This window comes from Cryptomeria japonica, chromosome 2 (genome assembly GCF_030272615.1).
Source record: "Cryptomeria japonica chromosome 2, Sugi_1.0, whole genome shotgun sequence".
NCBI classification, from domain to species: domain Eukaryota; kingdom Viridiplantae; phylum Streptophyta; class Pinopsida; order Cupressales; family Cupressaceae; genus Cryptomeria; species Cryptomeria japonica.
The window spans coordinates 491,574,032-491,591,325 of record NC_081406.1 but is presented as its reverse complement, the minus strand read 5'-3'; the positions used below and the strand labels follow the sequence as shown (position 1 = coordinate 491,591,325).

At 37.1% G+C, this 17,294-nt stretch overlaps 1 protein-coding gene across 13 annotated transcripts in view; it reads left to right on the top strand.

Moving 5' to 3' along the window:
- Positions 1-17,294, top strand: part of LOC131873647 (LRR receptor kinase SERK2-like) — a 101,455-nt gene that overhangs the window by 16,104 nt on the left and 68,057 nt on the right. For 12 of the 13 annotated variants that reach the window (XM_059216669.1, XM_059216677.1, XM_059216680.1 and 9 more), the window contains 2 exons: positions 11,667-11,799; positions 12,008-12,079. In XM_059216669.1, the coding sequence (XP_059072652.1) occupies positions 11,667-11,799; positions 12,008-12,079 (205 nt within the window). The remainder of the gene's footprint in view (positions 1-11,666; positions 11,800-12,007; positions 12,080-17,294) is intronic. The other variant, XM_059216670.1, reaches the window with a different exon arrangement.

The window sequence follows — 17,294 nt, the reverse complement described above, 5'->3', positions numbered from 1 at the left end:
AGGCAACGATTCTATTACATTGAAGGCTAGCATTCTAAATCTGCATTGATGCATAAACTTAAGTATACACATCGATCCATATATAAGATAACAATGCAGCGAATAATTTAAGGGGTATGTAAAGATTTATGCTTACATTAATACATGTTATTAATTATTGATGAGGTGAGATAACATCAACAGTTCATTAGTTGAAAGGCAAAAGACAATTTATTAAGAGTCACCACTTTTACAAGGGTGGTGTCTGTGGGGGAAAAGACATAACCCTCCATCACCAATTGAGGGATATATATACAGCATATTGGCCACTCAAAAGGGGCATCGAAAAGGAGAACAGATCAGTCTGATTATAAGAAAATCTGCATTTCAGAATACAGTAATTTGGTGTTCTAACAAGTATTGTGGTATGCATGATTAAGATGTTGTCTAAACCTATAATATCTTATGTATTAGGTATAGTTAGTAATGTGAAATGATAATCAATCTAGATTCTTTATTTATTTATTAAATTCACTTATTCTTCTGCAAACAATCATGTAAAGGTTAGTAAGGAAATACAAGTAGGGAGGGCAGAGACGGGTTCCCCTTCTAAGTAGACCACCCCATGTTGGATGAACGTTTTCTTGTCACTTGTGGGCCAAGGGCTGTTGTATCATGCCCTTGGGCTTAGTTGAGGCAAATGTTCCAAGGCACCCTATTGTGCTTTCCTCCCCGATCTCTACAATGGTTGGTTGTAGAAGTGAACTAAAGAATGGAAGCAATCATATATGGGTTAATAAGGAGACATGAATAGAGAGGGCAGAGATGGGTTCCCCTTCTAAGTAGACTACCCCATGTTGGATAGACATGTTCCTACCACTTATGGGCCAAGGGGCATTGCATTACACCCTTGGGCTTAGTTGTGGCAAATGTTCCAGGGCACCCTATCGTGCTCTACTCTTCAACCCCTACTATGGTCAGTTATTGGAAATAAAACTACGAATTAGATCCACATATGAAACTATATTTAATATAGTTGCTTATTTGCTTTAATTTTCAATAGCTATCATATGTTTTAATTATGGAATACTATTTGTAAACAAATTTTGTTGTGTAATTGTTAGTTTGGGCAAAAATCAGGTATACCCCAACTAGGGGACATTACAATTGGTATCAGAGCATCATTCTTGCTAGCCTGAGGGAGGAAAGATAGTTAATGCAATTTTGCCAAAGAGCTCAAAGGGCATTGGAGAGGGAAAAAAGGAAACTTGCAGCAAGTGACAACCCTTCTCAAAACAAAATGATGAATGAACAAATGGGAGACAACTTGAGGGCCTACATGGAGCAAACTGAGAAAACATCCCAACTACTTCTACAAAACCTCCAAAATATGAACAACACTATCAACAATCTTCAACCCAACCAAATTAATGGAAGGGATGTCACCTCTAATCATTCTGAAAATGATAATAGAGCCTTGTTAGGGCCAACACCAAGAATAAGTAGATCCTCCTTCATACCTAGAGAACTAGAGAAGAAGAAGAAATTAATGAACCAAATGATAAATTAGAACTTGTTGAATCCTATTCAAAGCTTGACCTTGAAGTTAGGAGAAACATTCCATTTACGGAGTTTTGTGAGGCCGGATCAAGAAGTAACCCTAGAAGGGAGAGGGGTCAACGAATAAAGACTTGTATCATAAAGGAGGTGAATTGACTCTCCCTAACTTTGATGGATCGGGAAAGGTCACCTCCTACTCATGGATCCAAAAATTGGATACATATCTATCTCTAAGTTCCATGATAGAAGAAGATAGCATTAAATTCACCATCTTACATTTAGAGGGGGCCGCACACGATTGGTGGCACCATGGCCTGATTACTCAAGGCCATCAAAACATAATAACTTATGATAACTTCACCCGAAAACTCATTGAAAGGTTTGACCAAAAACACTCAAAGAGATATTTCAAAGAATTAAGTCGATTAAGACAAGAAGGGATTGTTGAAGACGATGTGGCAGAGTTCCTGTGGAATTCTGTCGTGGTCCCCAAAATTGTTGAAAATGACTCACCTACCTATTTATAGGACTATTAGAAGCTATTTGTGGCTTAGTAAGTGCCTTTGATCCCTCCACTCTCCAAGATGCAATTTTAAAAGCCCTACGATTTGATGCTACCAAAAGAAGGGATAAGGGTTACTCCAAAAATATATCATCAAGAGATATAACCTCCTATAAGAAAGATGGGCATCAAAGCACATTCCGTCCTAGAAATAATCTTGAAGAACTTTGAAGGAGAAATTTGTGCTTCAAGTGCAAGGAAAAATGGGAGAAGGGGACATGTTTGTAATTGAGAAGACCTTAAAAGAAAGGATTTGTGCTACAAATGTAAGGAAAAATGGGGGCTAGGACACGTGGAAAAAGAAGCCAAGCACATAATTTAGAGGCAATGTTTGATGAAGAAGCACAAGAAGAAGAAAAGGAAAACCCAAGCAAGAAAAGGTGCGATTAAGAAGAACATGGAACTATAGCTATCATCTATAGAGCATCCAAACATTGCCCTTTCTGAATTTGAAGTGTTAAAAAGGGGACAAAAGGTAACAGCCCTTGTGCATAGTGGGGCAACACAACTCTATCGATGGAAATTTGGTTGTAAAAATGAAATTAGAAACAAAAGACATTAAGGGTTTTAAAGTTGCCTTGGTTGATGGGTCCACTTCCCCATGTACTAGAAAAATTCCACTACTAAGCCTCACCTTGGGAAAGCATCCAAGCAAAGAAGGTTTCTACATTGGAAATTTGGGTGACACCGATGTCATCTTGGGTGCTCCATGGTTGCACTCTTTGGGACGTTTCTACCTATACTCCCCAAAATTGGAACTTTGTTTTAAACATACCGGACAAGACATCCTTTTACAAGGGCTATCCGATGGATCCCCAAGAGTAGTTTCATCCAAGAAAATGGAAAGAACCTTTAGGCATTGACAAGTGGAATGGGCTGCTCAATGCATGATTCTTGAAAAGTCTTCGCCCCATGGCAAAGCCATACACATTGGCATCCAACCTATCTTGAAGAAACACAAAAAGGGACTTGGCAACATCCCCTTGAGACTTTCTACCAAGAGATGCTTTGAACATGCTATAGAACTTGAACGTACTCTACCTTATATTATCAAGACATAAGTTTGCGATGTATAAGTAGAAGAAAGAAAAAAGAAAGAAATTAGTTTAATGTCCACAAGGCTAAAAATAGCCTGGGACAGATTACCTCACAAACTGACTTCTGCATTTTAGCCCTTTTCCTATGCAATGCGATGATGAGTGTCCCCAAATTCTCCACAATTTTCACATTGTATAAATTATCCCAAGAGATGGCTGCCAAGGTATTTGCATAACGGTCCCTGCTGTCCTTGAAAGTGTCACACTCTAAAATGAAGTGTTTTTCTGTTTCCACTTTACCGGAAGTGCAAAAAATACACTCTTTCTTCCCAAGATTCTTTTGGTCTTTTCCAATGTCCGGTTTCACAATGGTGTAGTCAATGTGCAATGTCTATTGTTATGTTTGATAATTTTGGTTATCCGACGATGTACTAATTGTTCGTATAAGTTGTTTGTCACTCTCGGGTAGTTATAAGAATTGTTTGGTTGACGGTTGAGTTCCTCTTGGCAATCTTCAGTTGCTTTAAATACATTGTGTATTGTCAAGGAAAGTATGATGATAGAGTCGGATCAACTGTAATCCTTGGCCGACCATCTCTGGTCTTCTTCTTTGTAATAGTTTTATGTGCCCATAAAGATATATTTTACTCTTGTATTTGGTATGTGTTGTGATCTTCATTATTACTTCTTGTATTTAATTTATCAAATATAGTAGTAAACAAATAGATTTGATGAGAGTTAGTTCTTAAGTGAGCAATAAGAATTTTGGCTCTCCAAGGGTTATTGGCCCCTATGTACACTTTTTGATAATGGTTACAAGTGGGATTAAACGCTTCTATATAATACTTCTTCTTTCTCCCTAGCCCTTTATCCCAAGTACGCTTGTGGAACTAATCCATAACAAAAGCTTTATCTCTTTAGTATTTGTGGGGCACATGTTCAAGTAAATGTCCCATTTACTAAACCATTTGCTATTTTGGTGCATCCAAGTCTTCTTCCTTTTGCACATTGTGTCATCGAAGACAACCTTAGGCCATCTACCCTCTTCCATTTGCTCAGTTCTTTTTAAATATTTCATGACTCTCACCATAGCAATTGCTTCAATAGGTGCAACCCCCTCTTCACTCAACATGATATCATAAGGTATTGAACTTTTAATTTTCAACTTGTTTGTGATCAAGTGTTTTTGAATTTTCTCAATTTGCTTCCACTGTAAATCAGAGGTACTACTGGCTCACAATTCACAACCATAGAGTACAACCGGAAGCACCAAAAGCCCAAAAAGAGTTTGGGTAGTCATCCAATCCCATAGCTCTGCCTTTTGATACGTATTTTGAAAAGCATAAACACTTTTCAGCCTCCCAGAGTTTTCTTCTTTCTGCAACCTTCCCAAAGATTTTTGTTGAAGTCAATTCCGATGTAATTGTAATCTGCCACTTCTTCAAGAGTTTTGCCTTCAAAGTAGAACTTATGCTGGTTATGTTTTCTTTTGTTAGGGAAAATCATCACTTTCGTCTTGCTAATATTGACTTGTATCCCCACCATTCTACAAAACTGCTCAAGGGAAAGTAAGTGCTCTTGCAAGTCAAGAGCAGATTTAGCAATTAGAATAAGGTCATCTGCATGTAAAAGAAGCCTTATAACAATCTCGCCCAAATGAACACCATCACCTCCTTGCAAGTTTAAATATTCTTCAAGTTTATCAATGTATAAACCAAAAAGGGTAGGGGACAATGGGCATCCATGCTTGACCCCGATATCACTCCTAAAACTTTCAGAGATGCCAGCTGATGTTCTGATTTTGACTTTAACCCCCTCATATAGCCTACGAACAGCTGCTCTAAGATGCATAGGGACCCCAAGTTCCTCCATTATGTGCCAAAGTTTATCTCTAGGGACCATGCCAAAAGCTTTTTTGAAATCAACAAAGCAACAAAAGGCTTCCTCCTTTTTCTCCTAAACTGTTTCAATGATGTGCCTTGAAGTTATACTGTGATCAGCCATGGAATGCTTAGGTCTGAAACCTGCTTGCCCTTCAGCACATTTATCTCTTCCTTCCGCCCACTTGCTGATTCTATTTTCTATCATATTACCAAATAACTTTGCAAACAAAGGATTTATCGTAATGGTCCTATAATTGGAACAATTATTGACGTCACCACTCTTGAAAAGAGGTATTGCTATGCTAGTTGTCCAATCTATAGGGAACCCCTGTTGAATGGTGGTGTTGAAAATTTTTGTAATGTGAGGTGCAAGAGTTTTAATACCCCACTTTAGATGCTTTGCTTGAAGTTCAACTAAGTCTTTTTCTTTTCCAACACCCAACTTCTTAATACCCATCTCAATCTCTTGCACAATGAAAAGCTTAGTAGTGGTGTTGACCAAAGGGGGAGGGACATTGTGAGAATCCTGCTCATAAAGCTGCCTTGCATAATCACACCATTGAGAAGTTGTAATATTATTTTCAGTTTGCCTCTTTCTCAGTTGAAGCTCCTTGCAAAATAACTTGGGGTTATTTTTCCCAAGGAAGATTAGCACTTCCCTCCTTGTGATCATGAAATCAGCTTTTTTTCTTTCTTAAAATTTACTTGTAAACTTTGAGGTTTATTTTTCTCTTGTTTGTCTCTTTCAAAGTTCTTCTTGACTTTTTGCATTCCTCATCAAACCAAGCATTGATTGGAAAGTACATTGTTTCAAATTTTCTATTTTTTGCTTTTTTACATTCAGCTAGTGCCCTTTGAATCAGATTTGTTAGCATGAGACTATGAAGGCCATGGAATGTAATTTTCTCTTTCTTAAAATGCCTCTCTAGTGCTATCTGGAAGGTATTATAGTTTTTTTGAGTCAATAGAATTCTGCCCTTTGAAGGGGATTGCTGAATACACGGAGTTTTCATCCCAAGCTGCTTCTTTTCACTCCAAGAGAAACTTAAATAAATTGGTATATGATCAGATTTTAAATCCTAGAGCTGTTCACCAATCAAAACTTCCTCCATTATCTCACACAAGCCATGTGAGAAAATAACATAGTCCACTACACTTGCACCAGTGTAGGTATTACAAGTAAAATCACCATACTTCACCCATCTAGCCAAACCATTGCAGATGACTAAATCAAATGCCCCACATAAAGTAAGCAGCTGCTCCCCAAAAAGTTTCCAGTCTTTGTTGTCTTCAGAAACTCTTGCCTGCTGATGATTACTTTCTTTTGTAAGCCAAATAGGAGTGCAGTCTTCCTTACAACAAAGAATGCTAGCTTGTTCATTTGCAATCCCAGCATTAAAATCACCCACCGGAAGAACTTTACCTAGCTGAGAATACGCTGGAATATCCCTTTTTAAGACTGCAAAAGGGTCTTTGTGGTCAAGACCCCTGCTTTTTTATGTTTTTGAAACTTGTGGAGCAAAATAACATGCTGCAATTCTAATGAGATTTCCATTTTCAGAGTTTTTAAACCAATTGAATTGTTTATTTGAGTCTTCCTTTTATAGTTTAATCAATCGGGCTTCTTTTTCCCTCACTAAGATCATGATACACTCTCGTGTCCTTTGCCATTCTCTGCTGCCTATTGCACACTGCCATCTGAATCAAATAGATTTCAAATTTGCAAATTGAACCAATAATTGGAATTTAATGATTTAACTCATACTAGTAAAAATATTTTGGAAAAAAAATTGGCAAACCAAAATTATAAGATTTTTTCAAAATTTCAAAGATTCAAATGGGAAAAAATTGGATGTAAAAAAATCGTAAACCAACTCTGGGTACCAATACTATGTAACCATTAGATATGCACATATACTTCTTTAAACCCAGGGCTCACAAGTCTTATAAACCTCCCACTGTCCTAGATAATCTCCCTCCATTGTCTCCTTAACCATATGTACAAGCTCAGAAAGTTTAAGAACAAGATTCCATATTTGCCCACTACTGATTCTTCCAACTGTTTCCAGTTTCCCTTGCACCCTCCAATTCATCTAGTAACTCATGAGATTATTGAGGAGCTGGTTTCTAGGCATTCTGCAAGATGAAGACTTGAGAAAGCCATGGAAAAAAGGAGTCTTGGTTATCCACCACCAGAGTGACATGCCTTTCCAGGATAAAGTTCTGGGGTAGGAAATATCCTGGGACCTGAAAAAGCTGTTCCTATTTTTAGGTGACAAGCTAGACAGGCAACCCCTAACTAGTCCTGAATAAGCCATGGAAAAAAGGAGTCTTGGTTATCCACCACCTGAGTGACATGCCTCTCCAGGATAAAGTTCTGGGGTAGGAAATATCCTGGGACCTGAAAAAGCTGTGCCTGTTTTTAGGTGACAAGCTAGACAGGCAACCCTTAACTGGTCCATTCAGGACACTATGGAGGTGGTGATAAAAAAATTGCACCAAACGTTTTGGGATGGGCTGATGACCCTGCTAATAATATCTTTCTTGATACATGGAGCATGTAACATCTCCGACTCTTCTAGTAGAACTGCATGTGACCAGTTGCTAGAATAGTCCTCTTCTTTTTGTTGACCATGTGAAAATTTCAAAATTGAAGCCTCCAGTGAAGAGAATGCAAAAGGAACTTATGTATAGGCTCAGGATTGTATATAGACAGTAGTTATTAGTTTGTTCTCTCTTACAGCTGACAAATATGGTCAATTTGGAAGAGCTGTTTCTGGATCAGATTGTGTGGTATTTTTTGCATCAATCCAGAAACAGCTCCGCCAAATCTCATGGATTGTGGAAACTTGATGGCTTTACATGTGGTTGATGTTCATAACATGCTCTGATATATAGCAGAAGTCAATGCAGTGAAGATCTCTTTCTCTGCACTCTTTTCACCAGACTCACGGGGTATCAAAGTCCTGCACCCAGGTTTTTTTATGGCTTGTAATTTATGAATATATTTGACTTTTATCAGAACAAAAAATTGAAGCCATCTCTATCCGGTACTCCATTCATTCTTATTGTTCTGAATTTATTTATGTTTTTTTGTGATTGTAGGCTACGTTCTGTGGGGCATTATCGTAGATTAGTTGTGTTTATGTGAAGTTATATTCCTACACAAATAGTTGTTATTACAACTTAGGAGGGAACTATTTTGAGGTGTATGGTATTGGTCCATTCATATATTTGCCAAAATAGTAGCCTTCTCTGTTAAGGACACTTATTTATTTATAACACACATAATCCAAGACTCGAAAGCATGGAAGCAACTAACTCAAAGACATAAAGCAATAGAGTTGATTTAGATTTCCAGCAGCTTGGTACAAGTCTGTGATTCTCCTGGAGAAATTAGATCCTACTTCCTCTGAATTCACACTCTAGCATAGCATTTTGCCATATACTTAAACAAGATAGTGTATTCTTCATCATAAGACAATGTTGAAACTGCAAACACTACAGTGACCATTTTTATGGCAGTAAAAAAATTGGAAATCGCTATATGAGATGTGATCAGAGAAATGTAAGAGAGTGGTCCAAATGCTTCTGTCCTGACAGTTGTGTACTCCATCTGGTTGCAAGCAACTGGTGGCTGCCTGCAATCATTATCACCAATACAGGATAGGGGTCACAAAGGATGTCTTATTCATAGATCCTGCCAAATCTTGATATGCTCAACTGATTTGAGGAAATGAACACTACGTTCCAGCAAGTTTCCAAGAGACGAGGACACATTTTGGGAATGGGATTTTTTGAGGCTATTTTTGGGGACATCTATATATATATAGGAAAATTTCAAATATCCATATGATAGCCTATGTATATAACTTTTGATATATTTGTGTACAAGTCCCAACCATATACTAGTTGTGGTGTTCTTAAGGTTCTGGATATATGTTCCAATATCTTTATAAATACAAATTGCAGACTATATGTACTTTTTCAGTTTTGTTTTCATATATAGGAGTTATTAAAGAAATTAATGCTTCATATTTAGTATCATTTTAATTAATTTTTGTTTATTTTGTCATTTTGTTTTAGCATTGTGGAATGTAATATAATCTGAGGATTTCTTACTGTAAGCATGTCCAGAGCCTTGTTAGATTGCTTTTTTGGCACTGTAATTGTTCTCAGCATTTCCATTGTCATTATTGTAAATGTTGTTATGCTTAAAATCTGTTAGTTTCTGGTTTGGGTTTGGTATACATTCTAAATTATTATTGTAGAGTAAGGTTCAACAAAATAACGAGTCATCTAGTAAGTATATACTTATGTTTTTCAGTTGCATTACATAAGTAGTATGATTTGGTACCGAAATTGAAAACCAAGTAACTGAGTACCAAAATCAATTTTTTTTTGCAAAGGTTGGCTTTTTTTTGTTTTTTGTTTTTGAGTGATGGAAAAAAGGGGACGGCCAGCTGTCCTTGGGATGGTCGGGGATGTCTCAGACATCCCAGATGCGTCCTGTGGATAGCTGGCCATCCCCAATCTGTCCCCAAGCCATCCCCCTGTTTCAGAAACGTCCCCAATGTTTTGGAAATTTTTTGTGTCATGCCCCCGCCGAACTAGGGTTAGCAGCTCTTAAACAAATCACAGCCTTTTGTAAGATAAGATCGTGGCCTTTATATTAATTAAACCTAGGTGATGAAATAAAAAGGATAACATCAATTTATTGTAAGGGGCCGACCCAGGTAAGAAAGAATATCATTAGTAAAAAAGCTCATTGTAAAAGAGCCGACCAAGTGTAAAAGATACAAAATCAGAAATGACCGGCCAAGGCTAAGGGGAGTATGATAATTAAGGGCCAACTTAGGTTAAGAACATATAAATATCTACAAGGCAGCGCTTGAATCAAGAGGGGATGCATCCCTTGCAAAAGAGATGTTTTTTCATGAAAAGAAGTGACCCTTCACCCAAAAATAAAGATATAAAAGGAGAAAAATTTGATTGTGGCAAAAGCATGGAATTTGAGACAAAAAATACAGAAATAAGACTGAGTTAGATTAAATCTGAGTTAGAGATTAAGAACAGCAATTCAGTATGCAAGTATTATTGTTTATTTTATTATTTATTTCAACATAAATCTGATAGTAAGATTTTAAGTCCTCTTATGTGATTAAATTGCCAATCCATCAAGAAATATAGGATAAGTAATTAATTACCTGACTTCCATCAGCAATCATGTTTGGAATCAATGTGAAATGTTTTATAGGAAGATGAAGCAGTACTGGTCTTCCCTCATCAAGCACGCCACCCTGAGATGGATGGACTGAAGGTCTTGCCATACTTATGAGCCAAGGGGCCAAATGTCTTGGAGGATCATTCTGTGCCCTTGGGCTTGGTTGAGGAAGACAGTCTCCTAGTGTCCTATCAAGCCTTTGCATCGGATTCCTAATATGGTTGACTATGGAAAATAAGATATGCAACAGATATGGATGATTTTAGGATACTTGATTTTAAGAGATATTATTTGTACACATAGTTTCTTGATATAAATGCTTTGATGTTAATTAATATTTTTTATAAGACCTAAATTAGGATTTTCTCTAAATTGTCATTACAATTATGTAATTTTATTATAGAAATTCTATTTATAGATGAATTGCATTTGTTGAAATTGTTATTTTTGGACAAAATCAGGTATATCCCGAAAGGGGATATTACATTTGGGGACGGCTAGGAAATGTCCCCAAGCCGTCCCCCGTCCCTGAGATGTCCCCGGTGCCGGTGACACAGGCAAACAACCCCGGGGACGCGTCCCCACGTACCCTTGAAAGAACACCATACAACCTTACCAAATTGGCAAAATGCTGGTCATTAATTCTAATTGAATGGCCTAGAACTGAGAAAATCTGACCAGATTCCCCCTGCTTCAGAAGGTATTTCAGATCAAGTAAAGTACTGCTCACAGGGTCTACCGGTGGATCTGGAGAGTTTATGCTAACAGGGATTAATGATTCACTATAAGCTACACCTCAACTTTTTCCTTTTGATCAGCCCTGTTGGTTTGTTTCAATCTGTCTATCTTTGTGGCACCTAAGTTGCTTTAAGAGCTGACAGGAAAGTCACATGGCTTATAGTCTCTTTTGTCTCTCTATTACCATCTGTCCCTGTTTCTCCTTTGTTATTATTAAAAGTTGTTTCCTAATTAGATTTGTATATTGTATCTCTTTTGGATCTGTGCTGTTCTGAACAGTGCCTCAGGACTTTTTTTTGCTAGTTTCTCCCTTAAAGATCTCTTTAAATTACCTGAGGATGGACTCCATATTGTAATTTATGTTTTAAGCAATATAATTTTATCTTTATTTTAATAAATACAAGATATTTCAATTTAAAAGAAGGAAAAGAAAACAAGTACTGTATTCTGTTAAAATGAATGGATGCTACTTCCCTTTTTTATACTTCAAATTGATAAGAAGTTAAACCTTAAATTAAAATTATATGTTGTATAGCTCTAGTTTTTTTTGAAACTTAAGAGTGTTTTCCAATTAGAAAATTAATAAGCTAGGCACCTAGCTTGCAGGAAGTGTTTTCTTGCTTTATATTTACTGGACTATGCTAACTAATTCTTTTTTGACTCATGGTTTATGTGTGCATCAGGTGATGCGTTAAATACATTTAGGCAGTCTCTGAATGATTCCAAAAGTTTGCTCAACGATTGGAATGTTGATTTAGTGGATCCTTGCAGCAGCTGGTCCCATGTCAGTTGTGTTAATGGTCATGTTGCATCTGTGTGAGTTTTTGTTAATGCTTGGACTTACTTTTTGGCAATGTTATACAACTTAATGATGTATTGTTCTGCCATTTGAAGGTGTGCCTTGCATTATGGATATGTTTCTCCTGGATTGGGCATACAAACACTAACTAATTCAATGTCATATTGACGTAGGCAATAAATCACATAAATTCTAAAACACTAAATAATAGATATTGACATGCAGAACTTTGGCGAACATGGGATTTCAAGGGACCATCTCACCTTCAATTGGCAATCTGAAATTCCTGACCTACCTGTATGTTATCCATCCTTTGAAACAGATAGTTCAGTATTGCTAACTTTTGTATGCCTGTGTATCAGAAAAAATAGTAGATTTTTTATTTATTGTAATTTAGTCATCACTTTATTGGAGGGATAATGATAACATCCATTTTGAAGCAGAATCTGGGATGCAGGACCCTATTCATCATGAAGCCTCTCTGTTACTTAATTTAAAAAAAAATTCTTTATATAAAGTCTTACCATGCTATATGCCACGTTTGTAGTTTTTTTGTGATGTTATTGTAGTCACTGAATCACATGCTAATATACTATGTTGCTGGGTTCTTCTATTGAGGTCCCCGTATTGCACAAATTCAGCACTAGTTTGGGTTCGGGTCTGGGATGTCCCTAGGTTCACTGAGGGTCCAGACCACACACCGTGGGTCCTGTATGGGCCTGTCCAGGCCATACATGGGCAACCACAGGGAACCTGTGTCAAAATCAGAAATATTCTCACATCCTTATTCAAACTAAGAAAAATCCTGCTTCCAAGTTAGGTTGTAAATTGACTGCTAGGTAGATGAGATTCTTTAAGCTGGAAAATTGTGATTGTTTTTGTGCAATGTCAAAGAAGCAGTAATCTGAAACCCCCATTGTCTCTAAGATTCGTATTGTTATTTTTAGAATTAACTTCTTAAATTGTGCTCCCACGAAACACCTTTTAAGAAAAACATATATTTACTTGTTACATTTATTTTATATTTAATATTCACTAATTTATTAAATATATTTGTTATTAATTAATTTATTATATATTTATTATAAATTATTTATTTCTTATACACACACACACACACGTGTACATGGTAGGAACAATTAAATTTAATAGTTAGCTGCAAGTATCACAAAGCATCTTGTGACAATGTGCAAGACAATAGTGAAGGTGTGAAGGAGAAAGGCTCAATAAAACAACAGGAGATAGAAAAAATTGGTGCTGACAATAAGGAGAATGACTAGTGAAAGACAAATGGAGACAAAGGATGGCACACAAAGCAAGAAGAGTGGCCCCAAGCAAGGCTTTCTTTAACCCCCTCAAACCCCTTCCATGGACACAGTGGCTTAAGTGCACAATAATCCATATCTCAATGCCCTAAAATCTATATGGATTGCAAAAATTTGGCCAAACCTTTCCACACATGTAATGGTTACTGTTAAAAACAACTTTTGCAAAGAAAATCCTGCTATACTCTAATGCTTATGGACAAAAATTGGTTCAAGAAGAATGGTTCAAATGCATAGATAGCAGTAGTGGATATTATTCCAAATCTTGACCGTCATGAACCTCCTCGGAAGTCAAACAAAATGCTTGCTCTAGCTTTGGGTGCTATGACTCTGGTTATATTCCAGATCCCCTCGATTTTCATGTTTTGGAAGACTGCATCAACAAAATAGCAGAACATGTTGGTTGTAGATCCTTGATTTTCAGATGCTTGGGGAATTACCCCCATGTGGACAAATTTGTAACATAGATCATGTTGCTTCTCAAAGAAGTGGGTTTCCAAATCCCTAAAGATATGCTATACCTAGTGCTAGTGATGTCAAACTCAAGATAAACAGCTTGGACCTGATGATTAAGCAGGGACAACAATGGACCTATTGATGAGTATGGGTAATCCCTTATTTTGCTTTCAGGGTTTGCTAGGGCTAGGTGGCATTCCCTGAGGTGTTTTCATTTAGAACAGTAAAATATATATGATGAGAAAATTGACCTTGAGACCCATGTACCAGTCTGTCATAAGCAAGGATTTCACACTTCTGTAAGCAGATGTGAGATATGCATAACATGTTAAGATTAAAGATGTATCCTTCTCCACCCCTTAAGGTATTCAATCTAAAACTTGACTTCATATATGAAAGTAGGAAGAACAACATTATGTCTATAAAAAAATTATATTTTTTGTTGTTTGAGTGTAATGGGGTGATGAAAGGTTAACAATATAGCAGATGGGAGGCTTTATCATATATGGTGAGCACAGTTCAAATTCCAAAACCAAAGATTAAAATGTATGTCATCCAAATCATGTTTAATGAAGATGACAACAAGGATTATTGATAACTACGAAATTGTTTCCACAGCAAGTCAAATTATGATATTGCTATCAGGATTCAACTGTGTAGTTTGACTCAAAAACTACACAGTTGAATCCGAGTCAAACTACACAGTTGAATCCTGATAGCAATATCATAGCAAGGACTATGTCTCACAATCCAACACATAAGCGAGGATCTATGCATGCAAACTGAAAAGCACCTGAAATTGCAGCATACCAGTTAAACTGTGAACATACCTTGGTTATTTGTGGAGACACATAAAGATGCCTTGCAAAAGGTTTGCAAGGAGTTTTATAGTCTTCCAGCTGAATTGCAAATCTGCCTCATCTAAAGATATTTTCTTGCAATTGTGGAAATTATGTCTAAGTCAACACACTCATGAGTTAGTTCCCAATTCTTCATCATCCCCTCATTGTAATCACATTTCTTATCTGACAAAGCTTCATGACGCATGATATTTTCACAATACTTTAGGGTGAAATTATCTCTGTGGGCATGTTTTTGTTTATAAAAATGTTTAAAAAAAAATCTTTTTTTGTTTTTTTGTTTTTTTGGTGCAGCCCTTGGGTCCTATTAGGTTCGCTTGGGTTCAACCCAAGGTCCCTCCATGGGTGCCAATGGGGAACCGGTAAAGGACCAGAACCATACCCACACGGGTACAGGGGGTAGAACTTGGTAACATAAAGTTTAGGGAAAAAAGTAAAACTATTGTGCATGAAATATAACCTTTCAAAGCTCTCCAATTTGATATTAACATAGGGCCAAGAATAGAATAGGGGAGCAATGGGGCTTGGTGGAGGCAGAGGAATAGAGCCATGGTTGAATTTTCACGTATTAATTATGAATGCTAAGGCATAAGAACTATAGGGGAGTAGAGAAGAAAGGAAAACAAGGATGAGTGGCAGTAGGAAGGAAGCTTGAAAATGGAGTGCTAAAAAGATCTTAGACTAGGTCTAACTAATGGGTGAAAAGGGGGCTAAGGCAATATAGGTGGCAAAAGTACCAAATATTTTGCATTTTGGAGCACACTAGAAGATTGCCAACATAGGCTCTAGTAGGGGACATATATCCCAAGTGGGGATGCAATTGAGAACCCTAGCCAAATCTTGGGGTGCAAACCTTGAAACACATTGTAGTAGTAATGCCATCACAAAAGCTATCACAAAAGCTAGAAATAAAGACTAACAAAGCACAAAACAAAAGGATGACCAACACTTCATCATGGGCATAATAGCAGCAATGGTTGCACAAGAAAGAATGAAGGTAAAGGGTATGTACAAGCAACAAAGTAGTTGATCCACGAAGAGATAGTGTTTCAACATTGTTCCGTGGGGACATGTCCCAACACCCCCCCCCCAAAAAAAAACAACAAAAAAAAAAAAAAAAACCCCATGTTTTCAGGATGTGGCGATTTGGGGATTGTCGCACTACTATTGAGATGTCGTGGATGGCAAGACGTTCCCAGGATGTCTAGGAGTCTCTTGTGGCCCCTAGTTAGAAACTCCAACTAAAAACAAAAAAAGGTGATAAATTTGTGAAAATGACATTTGTAATGAAGGTTTGTGAGGTTTTGGAGGCCTTATTTGTGCCCCTCTTGACCCTGTTGGGGTCTTTGCCCCAAATCCCCACAAGTGGCACTGCCCATTGACCCCATATCTCCACCCACCATTGTTATTGTTAATTCATTCATTGCCATGTTTTTTATGTTTATTAGTTTAAACTTCACTTAGTATGCCAAAGTTTCATTTGCAATTCTTGTACTTATACTTGGTTTGCTCCCAAAGTTCAAAAACATTGCCCACCATTGTTAATGTTCAATTTTCAATGCAATCATTGTCATGCTTTTAATGTTTATTAGTTTAAACGTTATGTAGTATGCCAAAGTTTCATTTACAATTTTTATACTTATTCCTTATACACCTTTTTATAACTAATTTTCAAGTACTATATGTATTTGTGCCATCCCCCCTGCTGCCGTCTCCTTGTCGTCCCCAAACTTAGGCCCTTGGTGCCCCCACCCCCCTGTCAAGAAACTCCGTGGAACTGTGGTTTTAAATACCGGCCATGAACAAGCAGCTCCATGAATTCTTTGTCCAAACTCTTGAGATGAAAAGTATTATAGCCACAATTGTTTGCAATTTCATATGGTTCTACCGAAAGGGCCTCAAACTTTCTATGCTCCCTTTTCTCCTCCAATCTAGCATTTCACATGGGAACAATATTCCTTGGCTGAAAGCACCTATGAGATGATCTTTAATCAAACAAATATTTCATTCAAATTTCTGTCATGAGCTATCCTTACTTCCTCAAGCTCAGTTAGATCATGAATTCTATGGGTGATAGCATCAACTTCTTGTCTTTACATCTCATGTAGTTGCTTGTAAACCGTTAACTTTAGGTTGATAGGCATTTTTGGCTTCAGACTCATAGATTTATTCAAAGTGATTTCTTCCAAAGGATCTTTTATATGTTGTTCTATCAACCCAATCATCAAACTTTAATTTATCATCTCACTATTTTTTTGTTGGCTTCCAATGTGTTCTTGATTATCTTCATGAGAACCTTGTTACTAGACTTAGCTTGACTATTATGCTGTGGATGTTATGAAAATGAATGTGAAAAAACAATTGCATATTTGGAACACGTCAGAAAGGTCATGAGATCTAAAACACATTGCACTATCAACTATTATTCTTGTGGACACATCAAACCTTGTGACTATCTAATAAAGCAATAAGTCAATCACCACTTGTGATGTTGTATTTTTAGTGGGAATTGCTTCAACCGACTTGGTAAAATAGTTGGTGGCCACAAGAATCCACTTATACCCATTGCTTGATCTTTTTACAATTTTCCCTATGAAGTCCATACTCCACTGCTGAAATGGAGCCTTAGTTGATATGGAAGTGAGGGGAAGGGCACTTGCAAGCTTCATTTTGCCTAAAAACCTTTGGCAAGCATCACTTTTTTTTAATAACTTGGTCACATTCCTGAATGGTGTAGGCCATCACTGTCTGCCCTTTGCACTTTGTGAGCAATAGTCTTTGCCATAAATTATCCACCAATAATTACTTGGTGACACTCACAACCTTAATGGATTTCTACCTCTCCCTCACAACCTTAATGGACAAAAGACA